The sequence below is a fragment of the Gadus chalcogrammus genome, chromosome 2 (assembly GCF_026213295.1).
Source record: "Gadus chalcogrammus isolate NIFS_2021 chromosome 2, NIFS_Gcha_1.0, whole genome shotgun sequence".
NCBI lineage: Eukaryota > Metazoa > Chordata > Actinopteri > Gadiformes > Gadidae > Gadus > Gadus chalcogrammus.
In genome coordinates this window covers 19,576,214-19,600,747 of record NC_079413.1, presented here as the reverse complement: position 1 = coordinate 19,600,747, position 24,534 = coordinate 19,576,214, and the positions used below count along the sequence as shown (strand labels likewise).

Sequence of the window (24,534 nt, the reverse complement as noted above, 5' to 3'; positions counted from 1 at the left end):
TTCAGTGTTTTGCTTATTTGTATTAATATATTAATAAAGACCCTTTTATTCTCAGTCCTTCATATAGCCTGTCAGTTTTTTTTTTTTTGGGGGGGGGGTGCCCTTTTTTCAGGTCAGAGCAACTGCCCCTCAAAATTCCTGTGCACGTCCCTGATTGTAGGGCTAATACATGATCACCAGCCTACAACCTACAATTATAGAAATTATAATTGTTGCGTTTTCTCCCGGAGGCCAAGGGAAGCCAGGCTTCCCTGTTTTTTAGACATCCAATAAAAACATTTATGTTAACATTTCCGGTTATTCTTTGGTGCCGTGTTGCTGTCATTTCTTACACATGTTCTCGGCTCATTGAGCATTTCAAAATGCGCCCCTAATGTTAAATACTGAATACGAGGTAAAACACGACATTGCACACTGTATGTCCCATGGGATGGCATCCCTTGGTGAGAAAAAAGGATTAACCAATCAGGTGAGGCAACCGTCATGACACTGATCCTCCTGTGATTAGTCAGCAGTGTGCCAAGGGAAGCCTTCACACCAATCAAATGAAAGCATCAACGTCAACGTAAACAAATAGGGGGAGATTAGCACGTTTGCAATTTTTTTTATCATATTATCGTATAAGCAAGTGGAGTTATGGAGGGTCGAGATTTAGAATATTTAGTAAAATTGAACCATACTGCCACATGCAGCAACTAAAGAATAAATCTGGCGGCAGGCCAATGCCTAAGATTCAGCTGCGTGTGGAGAGAAAGAAGAGTGATTATCGCACTTTCAATGAGGAGAGCTATGTCTGCACCGAGTGGCTAGCTGGTAGCGCTAAACTTAAGCTACTATTTTGCTGGCCATGTCTTCATTTTGACAAAGATTCCTGCTCCCTGAACCTTCCCTGGGTTACTTATTGACCACTTCGCCACCATGAAAGAGGAGAATGGCCTTCCTATGCAAATAGGGTGAGTAAAATACACACCTCCCGGTGCGGCATTACTGTTCCCTGAGCAGTCCTTTATTATTTGTTGTGTTATTATATTTCCAATTTAGCCTTGATTGATTGGCTGGAATAAGTTGCATTGGTCAATCAAAGGAAGTAGTTAACGCTGAGAACCAGTACCAGGGACAGCAGGGCACACCTGAACAGATGCGGCTGTGGTTGTTTATAGCCGCTTGTTCTGGGTTGTTTTGTGTTGTCTTTTAAAGACCCACTATGCAACTTTTTTCGCCAAAATTACATTAAGTATGCAGGTTGAGAGTTATGCTGATGGTTCTGCATCCATTTCTGGGTCGATTGGTGGGTGTGTCATTTACCCATGTCGCCTCTCCAGTGAAAAAGCGCATATGCAACTTGCTCTGTTCGGACCGACACAATCAGGATGTGACGCAGCGGAAGTATCCTCGAAAATGTAGTCAGATTGTAGTTTCGAAAATGCTTTACAGCACAGACACACTCCCAAACATGGCACCGGCTAGATATAAACAGCCAGTTGCGAGGCAATTGTTGCATTCATCATGGATCAATCGACTAATGGTACGGCCACACCAACCGCGTTACTCGCGTTGGATAACGCGCGCCTAACCTGACGCTTGATCATTGTGTGTCACAAAAATGGTTCAACGCGCCCAACGCGCCTGTGGCTGCGCTAGAGTCCGAGGTAGGAAACCCAAACGCCGCCGTGTTTGGGTGCATGATAGAGTTTAGATCGGGTTAGATGAAATAATCTCGGATATAAATAACGATCTCATCTCATCGTCATCCGTTTATCCGGGGTCGGGTCGCGGGGGGAGCAGCTCAAGCAGGGGGCCCCAGACTTCCCTTTCCCGGGCCACATTGACCAGCTCTGACGGGGGGATCCCGAGGCGTTCCCAGGCCAGTGTTGAGATATAATCTCTCCACCTAGTCCTGGATCTTCCCCGAGGTCTCCTCCCCACTGGACGTGCCTGAAACACCTCCTAATGGAGGCGCCCAGTGGGCATCCTTGCCAGATGCCCGAACCACCTCAGCTGACTCCTTTCTAAGTAAAGGAGCAGCGGCTCTAATCCGAGTTCCTCACGGATGACTGAGCTTCTCACCCTATCCCGAGACGCCAGCCACCCTTCTGAGAAAACTCATCTCGGCTGCTTGTACCCGCGATCTCGTCCTTTCGGCCATCACCCAACCCTCATGACCATAGGTGAGGATAGGAGCGAAGATCGACCGGTAGATCGAGAGCTTTGCTTTGCGGCTCAGCTCTCTTTTCGTAACAACGGTGCGGTAAAGCGAACGCAATACCGCCCCCGCTGCTCCGATTCTCCGGCCAATCTCACGCTCCATAGTCTCCTCACTCGCAAACAAGACCCCGAGGTACTTGAACTCCTTCACTTTGGCTAAGGACTCATAAATAAACGATAATCGGGTTAAATAACTTCACATGGTGTGTCTGGTGTGTTTCCAGCATTCGTAGTGTTGATCAGCAGAGAAATAGTCCGCCAAGACGTTGAGGTTGCTTAGCAACCAGAGACTCTGTCCATGCAAGTGAACGGAGCGTTCACTCTTCGTCATAACTATCAAACCAAACATCCTTCACATTCACCGAGCGAACATTATGAAAGTAAAATGCACATTTCTCGCTAAAAATGTTTCCATAAACGCATTTAATGGCGTAACTATGTTACTATTTCCACCCAGAATAAAGAAAGATGTCGGCCGTATGCTTCTGTGCAAGGGTCACTACTCTCTGCCAGTGACGTCGGGTCAAGCTCCACGCTGATTGGCTCTCGTGGCTAAGCGTCACGTGTTGGAGCGTTGAAAGTTAAATTTTCTGAACTCCGGGCGTCGATCGCGATATCGATTTTGGGGTCAAACGATCTCCAAACTCGTATAATCGAGTTGAAACGATTATTTGACATTTTCCGTTTTACAGTAGGCCTAGAGAGTTTATGAAAGTTTATGAAAGAGACGCGCATGCGAAAGCATTCAACGCGGCGAGAGGGAGTACAATCTAACAGGCGTGCTGCCTCAGGAAGTATGCCGTTGGCAGGAGGCGGGACATGCCAGTGAACCGCCAATCAGCAGCATCGACTGTTGACAGACATGTTGGAGTAGACCTACCGTGTGGAATATTAAAGTTTCAGTTTTAGTTATTTTAAAGCCTTAAAGAACTAAGAGTTCTTTAAGGCAGAACTGCCATGTACATCTTGTATATGTATTTCTGTTTAACAACAATATGATTTTTATTAGCCGTGTGTTTGTTATGGCTTTGTGACTTTTAACTTTGCTATGGAGAAATGCTGGGACCGTTGTCTACATGGCGGCGGTAACAAGCCTGTCCTAGAGTCGAGTCATTCGTCAGTGCATTTGGCTGTCATCGGTCTACGCTGCTGATTGGCGGCTCACTGGCATGTCCCACCTCCTGCCAACGGCATATACCTCTCATCATGCCACTTGTCAGTTGAAGATTTTAGCCTACCTAACAAGCAGCATTCTTCAAAACAAGCAGCATTGAATCATTAGCAAAAACAGAAAAAACAGCTCTATTCGAAAAAAAAAAGGCAGAGGAAGGACAGCATCGTTTGATCGTGAAAAGGGGAAAAACTACTTCTATGGTGTGGGAGCACTTCGGATTTGAAGTCACTGACGAGGAGCAGCACCACATAATGTGCAGGATATGTTATAAGGTGATAGCTGCACCGCATGGCAACACCACTAATTTGTTGAACCATTTGAGACTGAAACACATAGTTATTCACGATGAATTAATTAGAAAACAAAAAGATAAGACCACGACATCAACACATAATAATAATACATTTAATTTAGAGGCGCCTTTCAAAACACCCAAGGTCACCTTACAGAGCATATAGTCATCATACATTTTAAAAAAAAAAAAAAAAAAACAAGACATTGTGGAAAAAATAAATAAATAAATAAATAAACATAAGCAATAAGAAATAAATAAAACAAAAACAAGACAAAGAAAACAAAAAAACAATCAAAACAGTGATCAGTTAGACGTTGTGTGCGAGTTTGAACAGGTGAGTTTTGAGTTGTGACTTGAAGGTTGTAATGGTGTCTGACTGTTTTATGTGTGGGGGGAGGGAGTTCCAGAGCCTGGGTGCTGAACAGCTGAATGACCGGGCACCCATTGAAGTGAGTCGTGATGTGGGGATACATAGTAGTCCAGCAGAGGTTGAGCGGAGGGAGCGGGAGGGAGTGTATTCTTGGAGGAGGTCGCAGAGATAACTGGGGGCTAGGTTGTGGAGAGCTTTGTAGGTGAGGAATAGGGTTTTGTATTGGATGCGGTAGTGTACTGGGAGCCAGTGAAGTTGAATGAGGACAGGGGTGATGTGGTCAGATGATTTGGTGCGGGTGATGATCCGGGCGGCTGAGTTCTGAATGATCTGCAGTCTGTTGATGAGTTTGGTGGGGAGTCCGGTGAGGAGGGCGTTGCAGTAGTCTATGCGTGATGTGACAAATGAGTGAACTAGGATTTCAGTGCTGGATTGGGTCAGTGATGGGCGGAGTCTGGCGATGTTGCGGAGGTGGAAGAATGCAGTCCGGGTGATGTTGTGAATATGGGGTGCGAATGAGAGGGTGTTGTCCAGGATGACGCCGAGGCTCTTGACTTTGGAGGAGAAGGGTACTGGGAATCCATCGATAATTATGAGTGGAGCTGGTGTGGAGCTGTGTGTTGTGATTTAGTGAGGGTGGATTTGGATCCGATGAGCAGGGCCTCGGTCTTGTTTCCATTGAGTTTCAGGAAGTTCCTGCTCAACCAGCTCCGGATCTCTTCCAGGCACGTGATGAGGGAAGTGGGGGGGATGGCAGCGGTGGGTTTGGTGGAGATGTAGACCTGTGTGTCGTCAGCGTAGCAGTGAAAATGGACCCCATGGTGACGGAGGAGTGTGCCCAGCGGGAGGAGGTAAGTGGTGAAGAGGAGTGGACCCAAGACTGACCCCTGGGGGACACCCAGTGAGACACCTGAACACCCAGACTTGTGGTTGCTTAGTTGAACAAATTGTTGACGGCCGGTGAGGTAGGATGTAAACCAGGAGAGCGCAGCACCAGTGATCCCAATACCAGCTAGGCGGTCCAGGAGCAGAGGGTGGGAGATGGTGTCGAATGCTGCGCTGAGATCGAGGAGGATGAGAATGGTGAGTAATCCAGAGTCGGCTGCAAGGAGGAGGTCGTTGGTGATTTTGACTAGGGCTGTTTCAGTGCTGTGTTTTGGACGGAAGCCAGATTGGAACGGTTCGTGGAGATTGTTAGTGTCGAGGTGGGACTGTAGTTGTGCGGCAACCACCCTTTCAAGTGTTTTGGAGATGAAAGGGAGATTGGAGATGGGCCGGTAATGGTTAAGGTCAGTTGGGTCAGCACCAGGTTTTTTCAGGATGGGAGTGATGGCAGCCAGCTTCAGAGTGGGGGGTACAGTACCAGTAGTGAGGGAGGAGTTAATTATGTTGGTGATCATGGGGGAGATGGACGGAAGACATGCTTTGACAAGGGAGGTGGGAAGAGGATCGAGCTGACAGGTGGTGGTTTTGGCTTTGCGGATGAGTTCTGAAACGGTCTGTTCTGTTATTAGGGTGAAGTCAGAGAGGGAGCTGATGAGAGGTTGGCCAGAGGTGATCATCCAGGGTGGGTCATCAGAGGGGGTGCGAGATGAGGCCAGTTGTTGGTGAATGGTGTTGATTTTAGAGCTGAAGAAGTCAAGGAACGCAGTGCATTGGGTGGTGGAAATGTCTGGAGGGAGAGATTTAGGAGGCTGAAGTAAGTGGCTGACTGTTGAGAAGAGGACTCTGCTGTTGCCTGTACCAGTGTTGATGAGGTTGGAGTAGTATGAAGTTTTGGCAGTAGTGAGGGCATTCTTGTAGTGATGGAGATGGTCCGAATACATTTGGCGGTGTACAGTGAGTTGAGTCTTTTTGTAGAGTCGCTCCAGTCGACGACCAGTGGCTTTGAGCTGGCGCAGATGAGGAGTGGATTTCTGACATACTAGTCAGAAATCCATTCCATCTACACTGTTTAATTCGACTCCGTATCCGCCAAATTCAGAAAAGCACAAGAAGATAACGGACGCAATTGGACACTTTTTAGCTAAAGATATGCAACCCATCAGTACAGTTGAAGGAGACGCTTTCAAGAAGCTAATCCACGCCCTTGACCCACGGTATGCTTTGCCATCTCGGCACCATTTTAGCAGAGTGGTTCTGCCAAATATGTATTTAAAATGTAGAGAAGAAGTTTCAAATGTAGTGTCGTGTCCAAAGCGGACAACTTCGCAGCGACGACCGATCTCTGGTCTAGCCGTACTATGGAGCCATACATCAGCCTGACCCTGCACTTCATCGACTCAGAATTCTGTCTGAACGTAAGATGTCTCCAAACTGCGTTCATGCCCGAAGACCACACTGGACTGAACATCGCCCTTGGACTGAGGGAGTCTCTGGCGGAATGGGGATTACCAGAGGGAAAGCTTGTCTGCATCACCACGGACAATGCCGCTAACATAAAGCTTGCGGTTGAGGTCAACGGATGGTTGAGGCTCCAATGTTTCGGGCACAGACTCCACCTGGCCATAGGTGAGTACTAGCAAATATGTTTTAATATGGGAAAAATGCCATGAGTTTGTTTTTAGCTTTGCGCTCTTAATCTACCATCTTTTTTTTCGGTTCCCGCTCTTGAGACGTGAACATAAACGTGATCTGTCTATGCTGTCTTATTTTGCATGAAAGGCAATTTGATTGTTTTTATGCGAAAAATGCCATGAGTGTTACAATAATAGGTGTTTTTACAATGTACAGTGGCTATTTCTCAGTAACTTTATAAAAATATAAGCATAAAAAGTAAAACGTTATTTTTAGCTTAGCGCTCTTAAGGAGTGTCCATAAACGTGATCTGATTGGCTAGTGCTGTGCTGTCGTTTTTGCTTGAAAGGCAATTTGATTAGTTCACGCTTGTGTTGCCTCATGATTGTGATTGTGTGATCTAGTAAGTAAAGGACACACATTTTGATTTCAAACTTAATCAAATAAATTTGTACCTCTTAAAATATGGGAGATTGTAGGACTATTTATTGTGATTTTTAAAGTGCTCTTAGCTAATGTGATACTAAATATGTTTTTATTTTATTTTTGTTATTTTAGAGAACGCAATGAAGGATCCAAGGATCAGCCGTGCAATGGGGGTCTGCAAGAAACTGGTCAGCAGTTTCTCCTACAGCTGGAAAAAAAAGAGGGAGCTTCAACTGGTGCAGAAGCAGTTGAATCTGCCTGAACACTCCCTGAAGACAGAATGTCCAACCCGATGGGGGTCCAGGCAGGCCATGATTGAGAGGGTCCTTGAGCAGCAGAAGGCCATTGCTCAGGTCCTTTCCAATGACAGGAAACTCAGACATCTCACACTCTCTTGGCAGGACGTGGATGTTCTAGAAGCTGTTAATAAGTCGCTAAGCCCTCTGGTTGTGTTCACGGATGCACTTTCAGGAGAGAGATATGTTAGTGTGTCTTTTGTGAAACCAACCCTTCACCTCTTCAACAATTCGATCTTAAAAGACCAGGAGGATGACACACCACTTGCAAAAACAATCAAACACAACATACTGACATATCTTAATGACAAATACAGTGACCGAACAACCCAAGAGCTACATGATGTGGCCTCTGCCCTGGACCCAAGATTCAAGCTAAAGTACGTTGACGAAGACGTCCGTGGATCCATTGTTGATAGACTGAAAGTGGAGATGAGGGATGTGATGAATGCCATGGTAATAATAATAATAACAATAATTATTATAATAATATCAGACAAAGTCATTTATGTGTTTACAAATATTGTAATATTAACACACAATTGTTAAATATGATTCCCTTTTTTTTGTTTGCCTCTAAGGAGAAAGCCCCGCATGAAACGGCTGCTTTGCCTGCTGATGCAGAGGATGCTGGTGCAGGTAAGAAGAGGAAGAAGGACCTGGCCAGCTTCTTCAAGGTCACTGCAGATAAGGTTGCAGGGCCTCCTCCACAACAGGACCAAGCCATTGCTTCAGAGATCCAGTCTTATTTCCACACTGAGACACTAGATCCTGAGGAGGACCCTCTGACATGGTGGAGCAACCCTGTCTCGTCAAAATTACGTTCCCAGAGAACTATTCGGCATTCTCAATTACGTTTGTCATAAAACGTATTTTGTCCGCGATTACGTTTTGTTGAACGTATTGCAAATACGTTCGTCCTCAGCCTATTTTTTGCCATTCATTAACCTCTAGGATTATGTTTGGTTGAAACGTATCCCAGATAGGTTAAATGTCAACGTATAGCACATTATTGTCATTAAGGCATATCTTCCTTTCAGGGAACGTTTCATTTAACGTATTTTGTCTGGAAAACGTATCTTGGCTGTGGATACGTGTTATTGAACATATCGCAAATACGTTCGTTGTCAACCTATTTTTTGCCATTCATTTACCTCTAGGATTATGTTTGGTTGAAACGTATTCCAAATATGTTAAATGTCAACGTATAGCACATTATTGTCATTAAGGCATATTTCCCTTTCGGGAAACGTTTCATTTAACGTTATTTTGTCCCTGATTACGTCTTATTGAACATATTGCAAATAGGTTCGTTCTCAACATTTTTGTTGTTATTTATTTAAGCTACCTCTTGGATTACAGGCTACATTTAATTGAAACGTATCCTTAATAGGCAACGTTCAATTTCGATAACACATTATTGTCAGCATATAGGCATAGGTCTACCTCTCGGGGAAGCGTACGTTTGATTGTAATGTTAATAGTCCAACGTTATATCAACATGTCACAAGAGGAGAAATTAGCTGCTGACGGGGTAACTGTAGGAGCGCTTTGCTTTGTTGATTTCTATATCTAGGGCTATAGCTGCGGTCAAAGCGGGAAGTGTGCGTTGTCTGGGCGGCTGCCTGAACTGAGCTGCAGGAAATTATGTTCACACGTTTCTTCATTCATTCATGAAGGCTATACCGGTGAACGGTGACGTCAGACTCACGCCCACCTACAAACCAATCAATGTCCAGTATCAGCCTGTCCTCTCGGAAAATACGACCACGTTGGTTTGTTCCGCCAAAGATTACGACCCATTGGAATTTATCCAAAACGAGCGAACGAGGCCCTCTACATGTGCGGGGAACCCTTTCTCATCAAAATTACGTTCCCAGAGAACTATTCGGCATTCTCAATTACATTTGTCTAAAAAACGTTTTTTGTCCGTGATTACGTTTTATTGAACATATTGTAATGACCTCGCCGGTGACATAACGATGTCGAGTCATTAGTAATTGAAGGAACTTTTAATGGACCAAAACCAGGTCACTGAAACCCGTAACCAACGGCAGAAATCCCACCCAAAACAAACCCCGGTTACCCCGGCAACCCCCAACCCGGTCTCACTCACGTGCAGGCCCCCACCCTCGTGTTCTTCCAAGGCCCTCCCCCAGCTGACCTAATGATTCGCCCTCACACTGATTGACAAGAAGAACATTACAATACATGCACACAGAACAACTGGCATAACGGACAACGAAATACAATGCAACACATAACACACAAACAATTTAATTGTCCCAGGGTCGCTACAATATCGTAAATACGAATTCGTTCTCAGCCTATTTTTGCCATTTATTTACCATGTTACTATGGCAGAATAAAGAATAAATTCATGCATTATCATTCAACTTGAACATGTGTTTTTACAGTATAGAGTGGTGGAGAGGGATGACGTATGTTGGCAAACCCGGAAGTGAGCGTCGCCCTCGGTTCCCTTGACAAAAAGCCAACGGGTTTTCCATTGGATTTTGGATTATTGCAGAAAAATCCTCAACTCCTCAAAAACGGAAAATAAATAAATCAATAAAAATAACCGTGCTCCAAAGAACGAAGTGTAAACCAATGCATTCTGAATGGGAGTGTTTCTCAGATTTTTCCATGCTACACAACGAAATGTAAACCCATGCAAATAAAGACTTCATGGTCATAATAATAATTTAAAAATCATTAATCTACTACTGAGTGTGTAGGGAGGTATTCTATTTTTTTCAACGGGGCTGAATCCAGTCACTTGACCGTCATGGTTGCTATGGTGGTTGCTATCGACCGCCCCTCTAATAACTCTAAAAACCACGCGGCAAAGGAGCTGCCGTCAATTGGGTTGTTTTTGTCGTAAACTAGGGTCCGATCGTTGAAAAATAGACAGTTATTCCAAGGTATCCTTAAAAGGCAGCTTGGATGTGTTTATTTTCTGCAGTTTAGACTTCTTCTATAACTTTTTTTTGAAAGCAAAACACCAAGCTCATTTAACGAGGGAGGGTTATTTGAAACAATTTATTCAATAAATATTTGTGAGAGGTCATTCCTTCTCCTGATTTTACTTCCTATTTATGTCTAGGGTAAACCCCTACTGTCCACAAGCATCCCCCCCCTCCCCATATGGATTTGGAGAATTGTTGCCACGTCCCAGTGGTGGAGGTATATATATGAAAGAGGGCATTCAATTATAGCCTACTACAATGATCAATTAGGAGGCCGAAGCCCTAAAGGAAGTGATGCAATAGGTGACTGAGTCGACAACATTTAAGTAAGCTGTATAGCGTCTCTTATATATCAAAGGGGGTCTCAAAGGACGCATACGCTTCAACCTGTGGCTCCAGCACTACAGGAAATGACTCAGCAAGTGCTCCATCTCGTTGCAACTCACCCAGCGGCTCGCTTGCAAGATTTTGGCCTGAAGTTCTTCCCAGACCTACACCCTAGCCATCCAACATGCATATCTGAGAATCAGGCCTCTCTTTAATAATGACAAAAAGTTATGAGAGAAACACACATTAACTTTTTGTTATCTCATAAGCGGCGTGGTGCCGGCTCCTTTTGACCTTTTGACCCCCGACTTCAAAAACGTGGCCACAGGCCAGCTGTGTCTACACACCTTTAGCCACGAATGTACACCTCCATCCCACAAAAAATGGGGACTAGAAACTAACCTCTGTCTTACATTTACTGTACTGTTGGAGGTCACGCCCCTTTGCCGACCTTTTCGAGATAGCTAGGGATGCTAAAATGTTTACACACATTTCCCGCGGGCCCGTGAACGACATATCCGAGATTTGGAGTTCTAGCCCTTAGAGAAAAAAAGTTTTCCCAAATGGAGTGTCATTTGGACAAAGCCCCTCAGAAGTGTATCCTGCAAGACCTAATGGTTCAGAATGTGGTGGAAAAACAGTTTTTGAGATGGGAAGGTCCTACCGCCCTGAAATTGTAATACCTTATTCTAGGGCCTGACTGGGACCTCCACACCGAAACTTGGCCCGGTCGGTCCCCGAGGGCATGAAGGGGGGGCCTGCCCTCGGGGTCTGACCGGGCCAAGTTTCGGGCAGGAAGGGCCCCCCCTTCCTGCCCTCGGGGTCCGACCGGGCCAAGTTTCGGTGCGGAAGTCCCAGTTAGGCCCTAGAATAAGTTATTAAAATTTCAGGGCGGTAGGACCTTCCTATCTCAAAAACTGTTTTTCCACCACATTCTGAACCATTAGGTCTTGCAGGCTACACTTCTGAGGGGCTTTGTCCAAATGACACTCCATTTGGGAAAGCTTTTTTTCTCTAAGGGCTAGAACTCCAAATCTCGGATATGTCGTTCACGGGGCCCCGGAAAATGTGTGTAAACATTTTAGCATCCCTAGCTATCTCGAAAAGGCTGGAAAAGGGGCGTGACCTCCAACAGTACAGTCAATGTACATAAGACAGAGGTTAGTTTCTAGGCTCCATTTTTTGCAGGATGGAGGTGTACATTTGTGGCTTAATGTGTGTAGACAGCGCTGGCCTGTGGCCACCTCTTTGAAGTCTGGGGTCAAAAGGTCGAAAGGAGCCGGCACCATGCCGCTTATGAGATAACAAAAAGTGAATCTGTATTTCTCTCATTACATTTTGTCATTATTGAAGAGAGGCCTGATTCTCAGATATGCATATTGGACTGTTAGGGTATAGGTCTGGGAAGAACTTCAGGCCAAAATCTTGCAAGCGAGCCGCTGGGTGCAGGTGCAACGAGATGGAGCACTTGCTGAGCCTGGACTTTCATAATCTTTGCTCTGTGAATGTAAAGGATGTTTGGTCGGATGTTACGACGAAGAATCATAATGTGAATGGGAATATTCTATAAATCTCTTGATATCATCTTTCGTCTCAACACTTCTGCTGCAGCCACTTAAAGTCTCACTCCGAGAACCTTAAAATATGAATCAATCCATTAGAAGTATGAAAATATCTTCCCGGTGGTGCAACAGAGCAAACAAGGTGTCCTTTGACATCTACGTTTCGAGACGATTGCAACAGTGCCACACATTATCAATAATGACCAGCTATAGATTTGCTTCCCGATGGAGATTTTTGACAAATTACATGTTAATTAGCATCTACACGTTAAGCTGAGTCCAATGAGATCAAGCTCGGCCTCTTGCTACACCAAGATCATGTCCTAGACCTAGGTGTACCATGTAAAATACATGTTACCATTAGCTAGAGTGTCGTTCTTGGTGTCATTGGACTCAGCTCAACGTGTAGATGCTAAATAACATGTCATTTGTGACTAATCTTTATCGGGAAGCAAATCAATAGCTGCTCAGTATTGATTAAGGCCTCCAATTTCGACAGCTAATTACTACCATTAAACATGTTCGAATATGCTCATGTGTGGCACCGTTGCAATCGCCTGGAAGCGTAGATGTTGAAGGACACCTTGTTCGTCCTCTTACGCCACTGTGAAGATATTTACATGCTTCTGATTGACTAATGAATTGATTCAGCTATTCCCCCAGAAGTCTGGGGTCAAAAGGTCAAAAGGAGACCGGGGTGGATCCAGATCTCGGGCAACAGCGCAGGGTTGCCAGGTCCTGCAAAAAACGTGCCCCCCACATACCGTTCAAAATCCACCCGAAATGTCCTAGAAGCATCCCAAATAAAAAATGATATTAATGGCCATTTTGGCCAACGTTTTGAAAGTAATACTATTTGAGGGAATATTTTTTTGTTGTTGTTTTAGCAGCGAAATGCACCGTGTGCGTGTGTGCGTGTGTGTGTGTGTCTGTGTCTGTGTGTCTGTGCGTGCGTGTGTGTGCTTGTGTGTGCTTGTGTGTGTGTGTGTGGGGGGGAATCATTAGGTCAGCTGGGGGAGGGCCTTGGAAGAACACGAGGGTGGGGGCCTGCACGTGAGTGAGACCGTGTTGGGGGTTGCCGGGGTAACCGGGGTTTGTTTTGGGTGGGATTTCTGCCGTTGGTTACGGGTTTCAGTGACCTGGTTTTGGTCCATTAAAAGTTCCTTCAATTACTAATGACTCGACATCGTTATGTCACCGGCGAGGTCATTACAATATGTTCAATAAAACGTAATCACGGACAAAAAACGTTTTTTAGACAAATGTAATTGAGAATGCCGAATAGTTCTCTGGGAACGTAATTTTGATGAGAAAGGGTTCCCCGCACATGTAGAGGGCCTCGTTCGCTCGTTTTGGATAAATTCCAATGGGTCGTAATCTTTGGCGGAACAAACCAACGTGGTCGTATTTTCCGAGAGGACAGGCTGATACTGGACATTGATTGGTTTGTAGGTGGGCGTGAGTCTGACGTCACCGTTCACCGGTATAGCCTTCATGAATGAATGAAGAAACGTGTGAACATAATTTCCTGCAGCTCAGTTCAGGCAGCCGCCCAGACAATGCACACTTCCCGCTTTGACCGCAGCTATAGCCCTAGATATAGAAATCAACAAAGCAACCCCCGCTCCTACAGTTACCCCGTCAGCAGCTAATTTCTCCTCTTGTGACATGTTGATATAACGTTGGACTATTAACATTACAATCAAACGTACGCTTCCCCGAGAGGTAGACCTATGCCTATATGCTGACAATAATGTGTTATCGAAATTTAACGTAGCCTATTAAGGATACGTTTCAATTAAATGTAGCCTGTAATCCAAGAGGTAGCTTAAATAAATAACAACAAAAATGTTGAGAACGAACCTATTTGCAATATAAGACGTAATCAGGGACAAAATAACGTTAAATGAAACGTTTCCCGAAAGGGAAATATGCCTTAATGACAATAATGTGCTATACGTTGACATTTAACATATTTGGAATACGTTTCAACCAAACATAATCCTAGAGGTAAATGAATGGCAAAAAATAGGTTGACAACGAACGTATTTGCGATATGTTCAATAACACGTATCCACAGCCAAGATACGTTTTTCAGACAAAATACGTTAAATGAAACGTTCCCTGAAAGGGAGATATGCCTTAATGACAATAATGTGCTATACGTTGACATTTAACCTATCTGGGATACGTTTCAACCAAACATAATCCTAGAGGTTAATGAATGGCAAAAAATAGGCTGAGGACGAACGTATTTGCAATACGTTCAATAAAACGTAATCGCGGACAAAATACGTTTTATGACAAACGTAATTGAGAATGCCGAATAGTTCTATGGGAACGTAATTTTGACGAGACAGGGTTGGGTGGAGAGATGCCAAAAGGATGTACCCACGTCTTTCACATTTGGCCAGGAAATACTTGTGTATTCCTGCCACAAGTTCCTCTTCAGAGCGAGTATTTAGCACAAGCGGAAATATAGTTACCTGCTTGCGCTCATCTCTGAAACCTGATCATGTTAACAGGCTGGTATTTCTGGCAAAAAACCTTTAAGTAACCCCACAGATGAGCTACACACAGGAGCACACACACAAGCACATACACAGGTGCCACCTAGCTTTTCATTTAGTAGCACCAAAACAAATTAGGTAGCACCATATTTTCCTTTGTATAGCGTGTTATTAATGTGTTATCTTGATGAAAGTTAAAGATTGACAATGACCCAAACTTGATGTTTGCAAAATATTTTAATCTGAATTCAAGCTTCCCTGCATGAGCCGCAGTACAAAAATACTGTTACATTGTATTAAACATATATTGAACATAACATTCTGAACATCGAACTTACTGGTAACTTAAAAACTACGTAATAAATAACTTATAAACTTAAAGCTCATTAATTCAAACTGAACTTGAACTAAGCAGCATTCATTTCTTCCCTGCAATTCATCTCATTCTAGGGACCAGCTCATATAGTTAGGCCTTCTGCTCCTCTTACCCTGGGAGAACCACTGCTTAATAGGGGTGCAACGGATCACAAAGCTCACGGTTCGGATCGGGTCACGGTTTTTGAGTCACGGGTCGGATCATTTTCGGATCAACAACAATAAAGATAACGAGACAAATGTGACTTTAAATAAAAAGTCAAATTTAAAATAAAATAACTGTGTAAAAACAGAATAAAGTGAAAAATTAGGCAATAATCCTGCTTCCTTTAAGCATGGTCAATATTTAAAAAATTTGCAATTTGAGGCATTATTCCTTCTTCTTTTTAACATGGTTAGGATAGTAAATAATCCCTAACCCTGGATTTACAATTCAGGATGTCTGCATTGCCTGGGGAGTTTAGAGTCTACACTCTCCCAAGGCAATGCAGACATCCTTATCTTCTTTTTTTTAGTTTGGGGTTTTATTTGGCATTTTGTAAATCCATTGATTTCGTTTGGGAGACTCGGTCGGTTCTAGCCCTACTGTTGATACGCGAAAAGACTACAACCAAACCTAAAGACGTCTGGTTCCGGTTCCGGTTTACGTTTCAATGGGATTTACGGAACGCCAAATAAAACACAACAGAAACTGTATTTCGCTACGATACTTGATGATGTTGTTAATACCGGAATTGTCCTCTAAACATGCGCTGATCACGTCAACGCACAACTTTTTTTTTTAATCAGCCGATCCGCGGATCACTTGCGTCCCGAACCGTGATGGTTGATCCGTACGGATCACGGGAAACCCGTGAACAGTTGCACCACTACTGCTTAACATCCTGCCTGGCATCATAGTCCTCCAGTTGTGGCCCCTCAACACTAATACGGATTAGGTCCTCAACAGTTTCAGTATGCAGGCTTGATCTAACATCTGACTTGATTCTGTTTACTGACGAGAAGCCTCTTTCACAGACTGCTGAAGAGATTGGGAGCACCAGCATGATTTGGACCAGGTGTAGGATATTCTGCAAAAGACGAAGTGTGGTGATCAAACCAACTTTCCAAATCACCAAGTCAACAGTGACAATGATCATGTAATTTTTGATACTACAGATAACAGAGCCTACCGCAAAGTCTGAGCAGTAGGGCTCTTTTGTCGTCATGACTTGCCACAGTCCAAGATAGCTTTTGTCCTTGAATGACGTGTTTATCGTCATTTTCATCAGTTGGAACTCCTCTTTGGCCTTTTCTTTGCTGCAGCCATTCCTGGCATGAGATGGAAGAATGGCAGGAACAAGGAGGTCTGTATCAACATGATTTAATTTATTATGTCAACATAAATATGATAGCACACGAAAAAATCACCTGTCCAGGACAGTGGAGAAGTGTTGTAGGAGAAAGTTCACCTCTTCCACACCATGGTTCAGGAGCTCCAGCCTATTATCTGGCCAGGCCAGAGTCATGGCTGAAGACATTGAAACACTTCACTGCCTTGGCTGTTGGTGCATCCTTTGTGTTCTCTTCTATCAGAAAAAGACAGACAGAAAAAGGCTAGGCCTCTCAACAGTGCTCTAAACATGTCATTGTGCCTATGATATAATGCTAAAATACAACAACTCACCAAGTAGGCTGCTAAATCTATTTTTCAGGTGTTTCACTGTGGACTCACAGGTCAGCAAAATGGCTCTTTGCAGTCTGGGAGCACACTGGCTGATTGGTTGACCTTCTGCCAGCTCTGCAGCTTCACCTTTAGAAAGCGTGACTTCCTGTGAAGCATGCAAAATTAAAATGCTATGTACATCTTATTAACATGAAATATACATTAGATTTTATATAGAGTATATATTGTGTACCTGATACTTGAACGTCCCAGCCCCAGGTTCTCCTCCTCTCTGTTGGCGCTGCTTCTTCATGGCTGCAAGGAACTCAGACAGCTTACCATCAGGTTTGGGGCTAGCTGCCATAGCTTCTATGGTAGCCAAGAGAGATTCGATGCCACTAACAGCCTGGGAAGACAGTTGTATTCTTAATATAAGCAACATGTTAAGGGGACATTCAGTTTTATTACTACAGTATAATACATTATATACTACTACAGTTTACTACATAAACTACAATCTACTGAAGTAAATTACAGAACATGTTATGGCCTCCTTTTTCTCTCTTCTTTACCTGAGGTAGGATTACATTGTTTCTCTGAAGCTGCAGGCTGAAGTTGCTGATGGAAGAGAAAAGGTCTGACAGGAAGTGGCAAAATGCCACATGTCCCATCCTCCATGCTGACTTTGACCTGCAAATATGTAGTTCTGTTTCTCAACTCATAAAACACGTTAAGTTAAAATGTTTTCAATAATTGATATATATGTCAACACAAAACACTGAGATAAGATAATACTTACCTTCTTTGCTCTGCCAGCTATCTGCACTGGCCGAGGCACCTGCCAGATGCTCCATGTGCACATACACGGCTGTAAACTGGCCAGGGGAATTACCATCCTTCCCTGGTTTTAGGAAGGTCCTCAAACTCCGGGACACATGGGGCAGCCACCTGGTCCCTTTCACTCCACTCGGTGCATTCACTGTGACTGTTCAGCTCCAAGTGCTTTGAGTTCCCTCATTGATTTAGGGGTTAGGTGGTATGTTTTCCAGATGAGGTGCAACAGGTCATACACCTGCCCAATCATGGAGACCTCTCTTTGCACCCTCAACATCCCTAGCTCCAATCTTTACAGAAAATAGATATATTTGTTTTAAATTGTAATTACACTTTGGAGAATGAATATGTATGGCAGATATGGTAAAAGGGAACCTACCTGTGTGGCATGCAGTGGAATGAGACAATGAAGGACCCAATCTCTGCTTGAAGGAGGGCTATCACTCCACCTCTGTGTCCCAGATTGACAGCTGCACCGTCTGCACCCATGGCTACAATTTTTTCCGCCCAGTTCTCACAAGGCTTTCTTGGCTGCAGCATAAACGCCTTAAATTAAGCACATAACATGGAATATTTATATTCCCTCTCTCTCTCTCTCTCTCTCTCTCTCCCTCTACACACACCAATATCATCTGAGACAGACACAGACACAAATGGGCGTTCCCGTGTCGTGGGCGTTCTCGTTCACGCAGACTAAAACGCCCCCCCGGCGTTCTCGTTTACGCAGGCTGGAACGCCCAGTTCTTCTTCGTCGATCTAGTAGTATGGGCAGTATAGAACTGACGTTAGCGCCCCCTTCTTCTTCGATCTTGTAATACGGGTACGTTAGCCAGCTAGGCCTACAGAATGTTAGCTTACATTTATGTGTCGGATCTCGGCCCAAACTTTGCATCAAACTTGATGCAAAACGATCATTACAGGGAGGCTCCATGATCTCATGTTCATTATCTTCTGGGTTAGTATAGGTAGGGTATTAGGTATAAGTGAGATGTTTGATATAGTTGTTTAAGAATATGCCCAAATTAAATAATGAATAGATTAAAATAACACTTGGGACATTATGCAGTTCAAATCCAGTTACCACCAGACACTATGAAGGCTCAAACAGTAGACCATTTGACTCCAAGTGTTCACTTACTTTTCCCACTGAATGTTTTCAATAAAGACAAAATACAGTAATTGCTCTAACAATTAACCTTACAACATACATCGTAGGCACAAATGTATGTTATACATCGTATAGCATTTGTCACAAAAACAAAAAAGAAAGGAGTAATAAAATACCAGCATTTCTGGGCAGATACATTTACTACAGTAGTATGTACATTTACAAATGAAAGGGATTGCAAAAAATGACGTCCCATATAAAACGAAAAAGGAGTAATAAAAGAACATTATGCTAGGCAGACATCTTTTATGACAAACCTGCCATATGCAACGTGCCTCAGTACCAGAGGTGCGCTTGGCCAATTCTTCTTTTTTGAGAAGCCTTTGAGGCGTAGCGCAAGGCCACTGCCACAGCCTGCATTGTTGTAAATCTTTCTAACCGTTATGTATATGAGATTGTCTTTATTAAGCTTAATGTCCCCTGCCAAACTGTCATTTATATATATGGAAGGATGGAGAGGCTTGATTAGTTCTCGGAATGTGTTTGAAACCCTGTTGAACACGCCAAGCATCGCCATGTCCAGTCTCAGCGTCTCTTGTACAAATTGCTGAAGGACTTCGGGTGGTAAGAATGGCCTGTCCTCTGTTTTGCCAGATTGGAGCGTGTGACTGAGATGGGGAGATGGAGAGGGTGAGCTTGGTGTGCCAGCTAGTCCTGCAGGGCTAGAGAGAGCGAGAGAGCCGAAAAAGAGTGAAGGAGAGCGAGAGAGAGGGAGAGAAACAGGGATTATAATCAACCTTCAATTCAATCACACAAGCCCAGACCAACACTACCCACACCATTAAACAAAAAGGCAATCACTGATCGATCAAAAGTCTGAGAAAGAGCAAGAGAGAATATACGTAAATAGAAAAGTATGGACATAGTATGTAATACCTTTCACTGCTTAGTGATTGGAAGGTGTGACTGAGATGGGGAGATGGAGAGTGTGAGAAGGAGCCAGCTAGTTCTGCAGGGCTAGAGACAGAGAGACAAGTGTATTGGCTACGATCTTCGTGAGCACAAAAAATAAGTAAATAGCAACATGGACACAGTATATAAACCTTTCAAGCATAAAGGTCTCCAACAGCTGTCCACACCACCACCTCCTGATAGAGAGCATGTCCCCCTGAAAAGTTATGCTTTAAATGACTTCATAGCCTGATACAAATCCATGTTACAGTACTGTTTAGCAGTGTACTATGGCAGTGTAAATTAAGATGTAGCCATCTCCTCCCGTAAGTGCAGTACCTGAAGACAAAGTAATGTGTATGACCTATGATGCATGTTAATTGTAGCCTCCAGTAAGGATGACTAAATTATTAAAAGCCTTATATTTCATGCTACACATCTGATTGAGATTTGAAAGAACTCACCTCACTGAAATCATATTGCTTTTGAGGGTAGAATACATTGCGTACTGAAATTAACATACAAATGAGTTAGTTGTTTTGCAAACTAGTCATCAGTCATAATTTCTGAAAATAATGCATCTCACCATCAGCATAAACACCCCACAGCTGTTGCTCTGATACTGGTGAGGTGCGTCCTGTGGTGGTAAAAGGGGAATGTGATTTGTCAATGATTCTTATTAGTATATAATGCCTATAAACTATAAAGTGATATCCACCCTCATTTTGTAGCTACATACAAAAAGTGCACAATGCACTTTCAACAAGCATTTAGCAGCAACCAGGGCCCATCAGCGTCACATAGGAACACTTCATTAAATCATAATAAACAATCTAGAGCAGTGGTTCCCAACCTTTTTTGACCAGTATACCCCTTGAGCTGGTTTCCATGTTAAAAGTACCCCCTCTCTCATGTGGATTATTCGCCTTAATGTGTACTTATATTTAACCCTTTGTCTTTATATCCACCTGCTCATTTAAATAATACCATATACAATTATTGTGAGTGGAAAAAAATACCTTTTATTCCGTTTAATGAGACACTTGCGCTTGCCTGTCTTTCAAAAGCTTTGACAGTTCTGGGGGCAGTGTGGCAACAGCCGCCAACAAGCTGCTCTCCACATTCAGTCTGTTTCTCTTCTTGGTTTTGATGTGAGTCAGGGCTGAGAAGGTCACTTCACACATGTAAGTTGATCCAAAAGGCAATAGTTAATTTAATGCACATTTCCCCAGCTCAGGATTTTCCTTTTCAACTTCACACCAAAACTCATTCAGTGACTTTTCAGCATGTGCCATCTTTTGCACACGATCAAAGGACAAATCCACCAGGTTTTCCTGCAGTCTGGCAGGAAGGCTGCTGCTGCTCTCAGTCCCTCTGAAGGGGTTCCTCACCCAGTCCAGTTGCTCTGACTTTTCTTCGATGTCATGGAAGTACTGGTTGAAGTCAGTTTGGAGTTTGGAGAGATGTGTTCTGATGATTTTGACTAAAGGATTTCTTTCAGCATCAGTGGTGGCAAGATGGGTAACAACGAGTCGAAAACCGCTCACATCTCCATTGTTGCATTTCTTCTCCCACAAGGTGACTTTATGTATGAATCCATTCACTTTGTCATACATGTTAAGTATGTGTGCGTCCTTGTCTTGAAGTGACAGGTTGAGTTCATTCAGCTTGGAGAAGACATCGGCAAGATATGCAAGGCGTGCATTCCAGCCTGTGTTCTCAAAAACAACCGCAAGAGGGTGCAAGTGCTCTTTCAAGAAAGCAGACACCTCGATGCGAAATTCGAAAAGCCTCCGTAGGGTTTTGCCGCGAGACAACCAGCGAACGTCCGTGTGAAGCAGCAACTGATCGTGCTTTGCCCCGCTGTCTTGACAAAGACTCTGAAACAATCGGTGATTCATAGGCCTGGACTGAATGTAATTAAGCACCTTAACTGCGTCATCCATAACAGCACTTAACTCAGGGCTCATCCTTTTGCTTGCGAGAGCTTCCCTGTGGATAATACAGTGATTCCACTTGATTTCGGGGTTCACCATCATGACACGCCCATTCAGCCCACGCACTTTCCCAGTCATTGCAGCCGCGCCATCAGGACAGATGTGACTGCATGACTTCCATTCCAGATTGTTATCTTTAAAAAAGCTGTCAATCAACTGAAATATTTCTTCGCCGGTTGTCTGTCCCGTCAGCTTCTTGCAAAACAGAAAATGCTCATGTATGTCCGACTCTTCATTATAGCACACAATGGCCAAGAGCTGAGCCTCCCCACTCACATCCGTCATTTCATCTAACTGCAAAGCGAACAGACCTGCTCTGTTCATTTTATTGACCACCTGCTCAACCATATTAGTGGCCATATCATCGATCCGACGACAGACTGTGTTGTTTGGTAATGGAACGGTTTTCAGCGCATCTGCTGCTTTCTTGTCCAGCATAATTTCAACCAAAAGTATAGCGGCAGGGAGAATCAGATCTTCGGCAATTGAATGTGGTTTTTTTTACTTAGCCACAAGTAATGACACAGCATAGGAGGCCTCCAATGCTTTGCTTGACACATTTGCTGCTCTCTTTAGTGTAGGCTAGTATGACTTGACTTGAATTCAGACATTTTTCGTTTGAAAAATTCATCGGTCTTACCTACATTTCCCCTGTGTTTGGTGCTCTGGTGACGCTGCAGATGGGCTGGTTTCATTGAATTATTTGACAGGACCTCACCGCAAAAAAAGCACTGAGGCTGAGGTGGATCAGACGATGTACAATTAAATCCATACAAAATGTATTTCTCGTTGTACTGCCGGTGTTTGGTAGTGGTCTCTTTATTCATTTTTTCACTTGGCTCCCCTGTGCCCGCATCCGGGGCGGCGGTAGCGGTAGCTGGACGTTTACTCCTGCCTAGCCATGCATCCATGTTTACAGTCGGTTTGCAGTTAACGTTGGTTAGCTAGCTTCGCGCGCAACCGCAGCAAGAACGTGAACCTTTTTTTTTAAAGCGCAACAGACGTCTGACGCATAGCATAGGTCTGATGTCGCCATTTTTCATGATGTGCATTGTAGTCTTACAATCACTGAGGAAGAAATGTTCATTGCGGATGCGAAAATAGACTTATGGGCTTATTAAAATTCATAATTTAATTTTGTCATTTTTGTAGGCTAATTTATAATCTTTCTGCGTACCCCCTGCAATACTCACGCGTACCCCTAGGGGTCCGCGTACCCCCGGTTGGGAATCACTGTACTAGACAAATCTTCATTCCGATTTTCTGTGTAATCATATTCCTTGTCATTTACAGGTGAACCACGGTTTAAACAGGTGTACTGCAAGAAGTCCAAGCAATGGATATTGAAAACAATCTTAACGCCAAACACCACCCAGTTTATCGGACATCTTATCAAGAGGGTCATGGACAGAAGACATGACCCTAACATTAAGTTCAAAGTCCCAACCTCCTCACTCATCCTGCCACAACCTGCTTGGTACCAAAGGAGGCTGCCACAACTTTGTTCCAAGGCCGCTTCTGAGACCTCTTCCCGAAGCACCCAACTCCATCTCTCTCTACTCTGCTCTTCTGGGACACCTCCAGCGGCTTCTTTTTAGATTCTCCCTCTCTACTGTATATATATTATAATTTATTTAGTTTTACCCTGTTAATTTTAATTTGTTGTCTACCCATTGTAAAGTATTCGGTTACTTATAATAAAAGACGTCCACACATCGGTCCAAGTTAAATCAACGTCTTTACTTTCGGTCCGCGTCCGCGCATGCGTGCTCCGTAACAACGTATATCGGTTACGTCATTCACACGTGATCATACAATTCTATTACATCTCCCCCTTGAGATTCTTACGATCTTAACACTGAAATTATCAACATTGGCTAGGAACATCATCGATTAATAAAGCACTATTCTGTTAATTCTATTACCAAACTAGGAAAATGTGTATGCCTTCTGGAACTCAATGTAAAACCAACCAATACATTCCGACACGGTATGATACACATTTCTGGAACTCTTTTCACATTAAAGATGAAACACTTTTCATAGTTGGAACTCAATGCAATATTACCAATCACATGTATCACAGTGCACAGTATGATATACATTTCTGGAACTCTTTTCACATTAAAGATGGAACACTTTTCATAGTTGGAACTCAATGCAATATTACCAATCACATGTATCACAGTGCACAGTATGATATACATTTCTGGAACTCTTTTCACATTAAAGATGGAACACTTTTCATTGTTGGAACTCAATGCAATCTTACCAATCACATGTATCACAGTGCACAGTTTGATATACATTTCCGGAACTCTTTTCTTTCTTTCCAAGTGTCCAGTTGACACGAACGCTCACAAGTCCAGTCTCTGAACTGGTCTACTGACCCTGCCTGACCTGGTCTGAGTCAGGCCATCAGCAACTGCGCCCATGTTAGTGTCAACCGTTGTAGGGCTTCTCCCCGGGTCACTGGACGGCTGCTCTGGTGGAGGACTCAGTGTACCCGATGTTGTAGACCTCACGCTGGGCACCACCTGAAGATGGCGACGGTTGCGGCGAAGTCTGGCTCCCTGCTCCGTCTCCACAAGGTAGGATCTCGGTGTGATGCTCTCGGCAGTCACCACAGCCGGGGTGACCCAGGACTTTTGATGGTCCAGTCTGGTGAGGACGTGGTCCCCTGCCCTTATTGTTGGAAGGTTCCTCACTCCGTGGCGTTGGTTGTAGTAGTAGGTTTGTTTCCTCTTCTCTGATGCGTCCTTGGCTGCAATACTCTGCTTGTTAGGCCGTCTGGGTTGTAGGTTGCTTTCAAGGGTAGGCAGAGTGGTTCGAATCTTGCGGCCCATTAAGAGTTCTGCTGGGCTTACCCCAGTGCTGCTGCACGGAGTAGATCTGTAACACATGAGTGCCAGGAGAGGATCCTTTTGTCTCAGGATCCCTTTTGCTATTTGCACTGCTCTTTCGGCGTGCCCG

The 24,534-nt window shown here is 43.9% G+C and overlaps 1 protein-coding gene and 1 long non-coding RNA gene across 8 annotated transcripts; one reads left to right on the top strand and one right to left on the bottom strand.

Moving 5' to 3' along the window:
- Window positions 1-567: 567 nt before the first annotated feature.
- On the top strand, window positions 568-23,388 carry LOC130397346 (E3 SUMO-protein ligase ZBED1-like). 7 transcript variants are annotated; one of them, XR_008899991.1, is made up of 7 exons: window positions 568-953; window positions 6,244-6,555; window positions 7,120-7,739; window positions 7,865-7,922; window positions 16,044-16,165; window positions 16,298-16,372; window positions 22,855-23,388. XR_008899991.1 is itself a non-coding variant. In XM_056604848.1 (5 exons), the coding sequence occupies exons 2-5, from the start codon at window positions 6,288-6,290 to the stop codon at window positions 16,049-16,051; spliced, it is 954 nt and encodes a 317-aa protein (XP_056460823.1). In that variant the 5' UTR covers window positions 568-953; window positions 6,244-6,287; the 3' UTR covers window positions 16,052-16,483. The 7 variants fall into 7 exon arrangements, 3 of the variants coding, with proteins under 3 accessions (XP_056460823.1, XP_056460821.1, XP_056460820.1); XR_008899979.1 differs by having other exon boundaries at window positions 16,044-16,372; XR_008899973.1 differs by lacking the exon at window positions 22,855-23,388 and adding an exon at window positions 16,945-18,671 and having other exon boundaries at window positions 16,044-16,372.
- Window positions 18,795-20,514, bottom strand: LOC130397717 (uncharacterized). Its single transcript, XR_008900306.1, has 5 exons — window positions 20,151-20,514; window positions 20,029-20,072; window positions 19,717-19,781; window positions 19,550-19,630; window positions 18,795-19,335 (listed from the first exon to the last, which is right to left on the bottom strand). It is a non-coding gene; the product is annotated as an uncharacterized LOC130397717 (long non-coding RNA).
- Window positions 23,389-24,534: the final 1,146 nt, after the last annotated feature.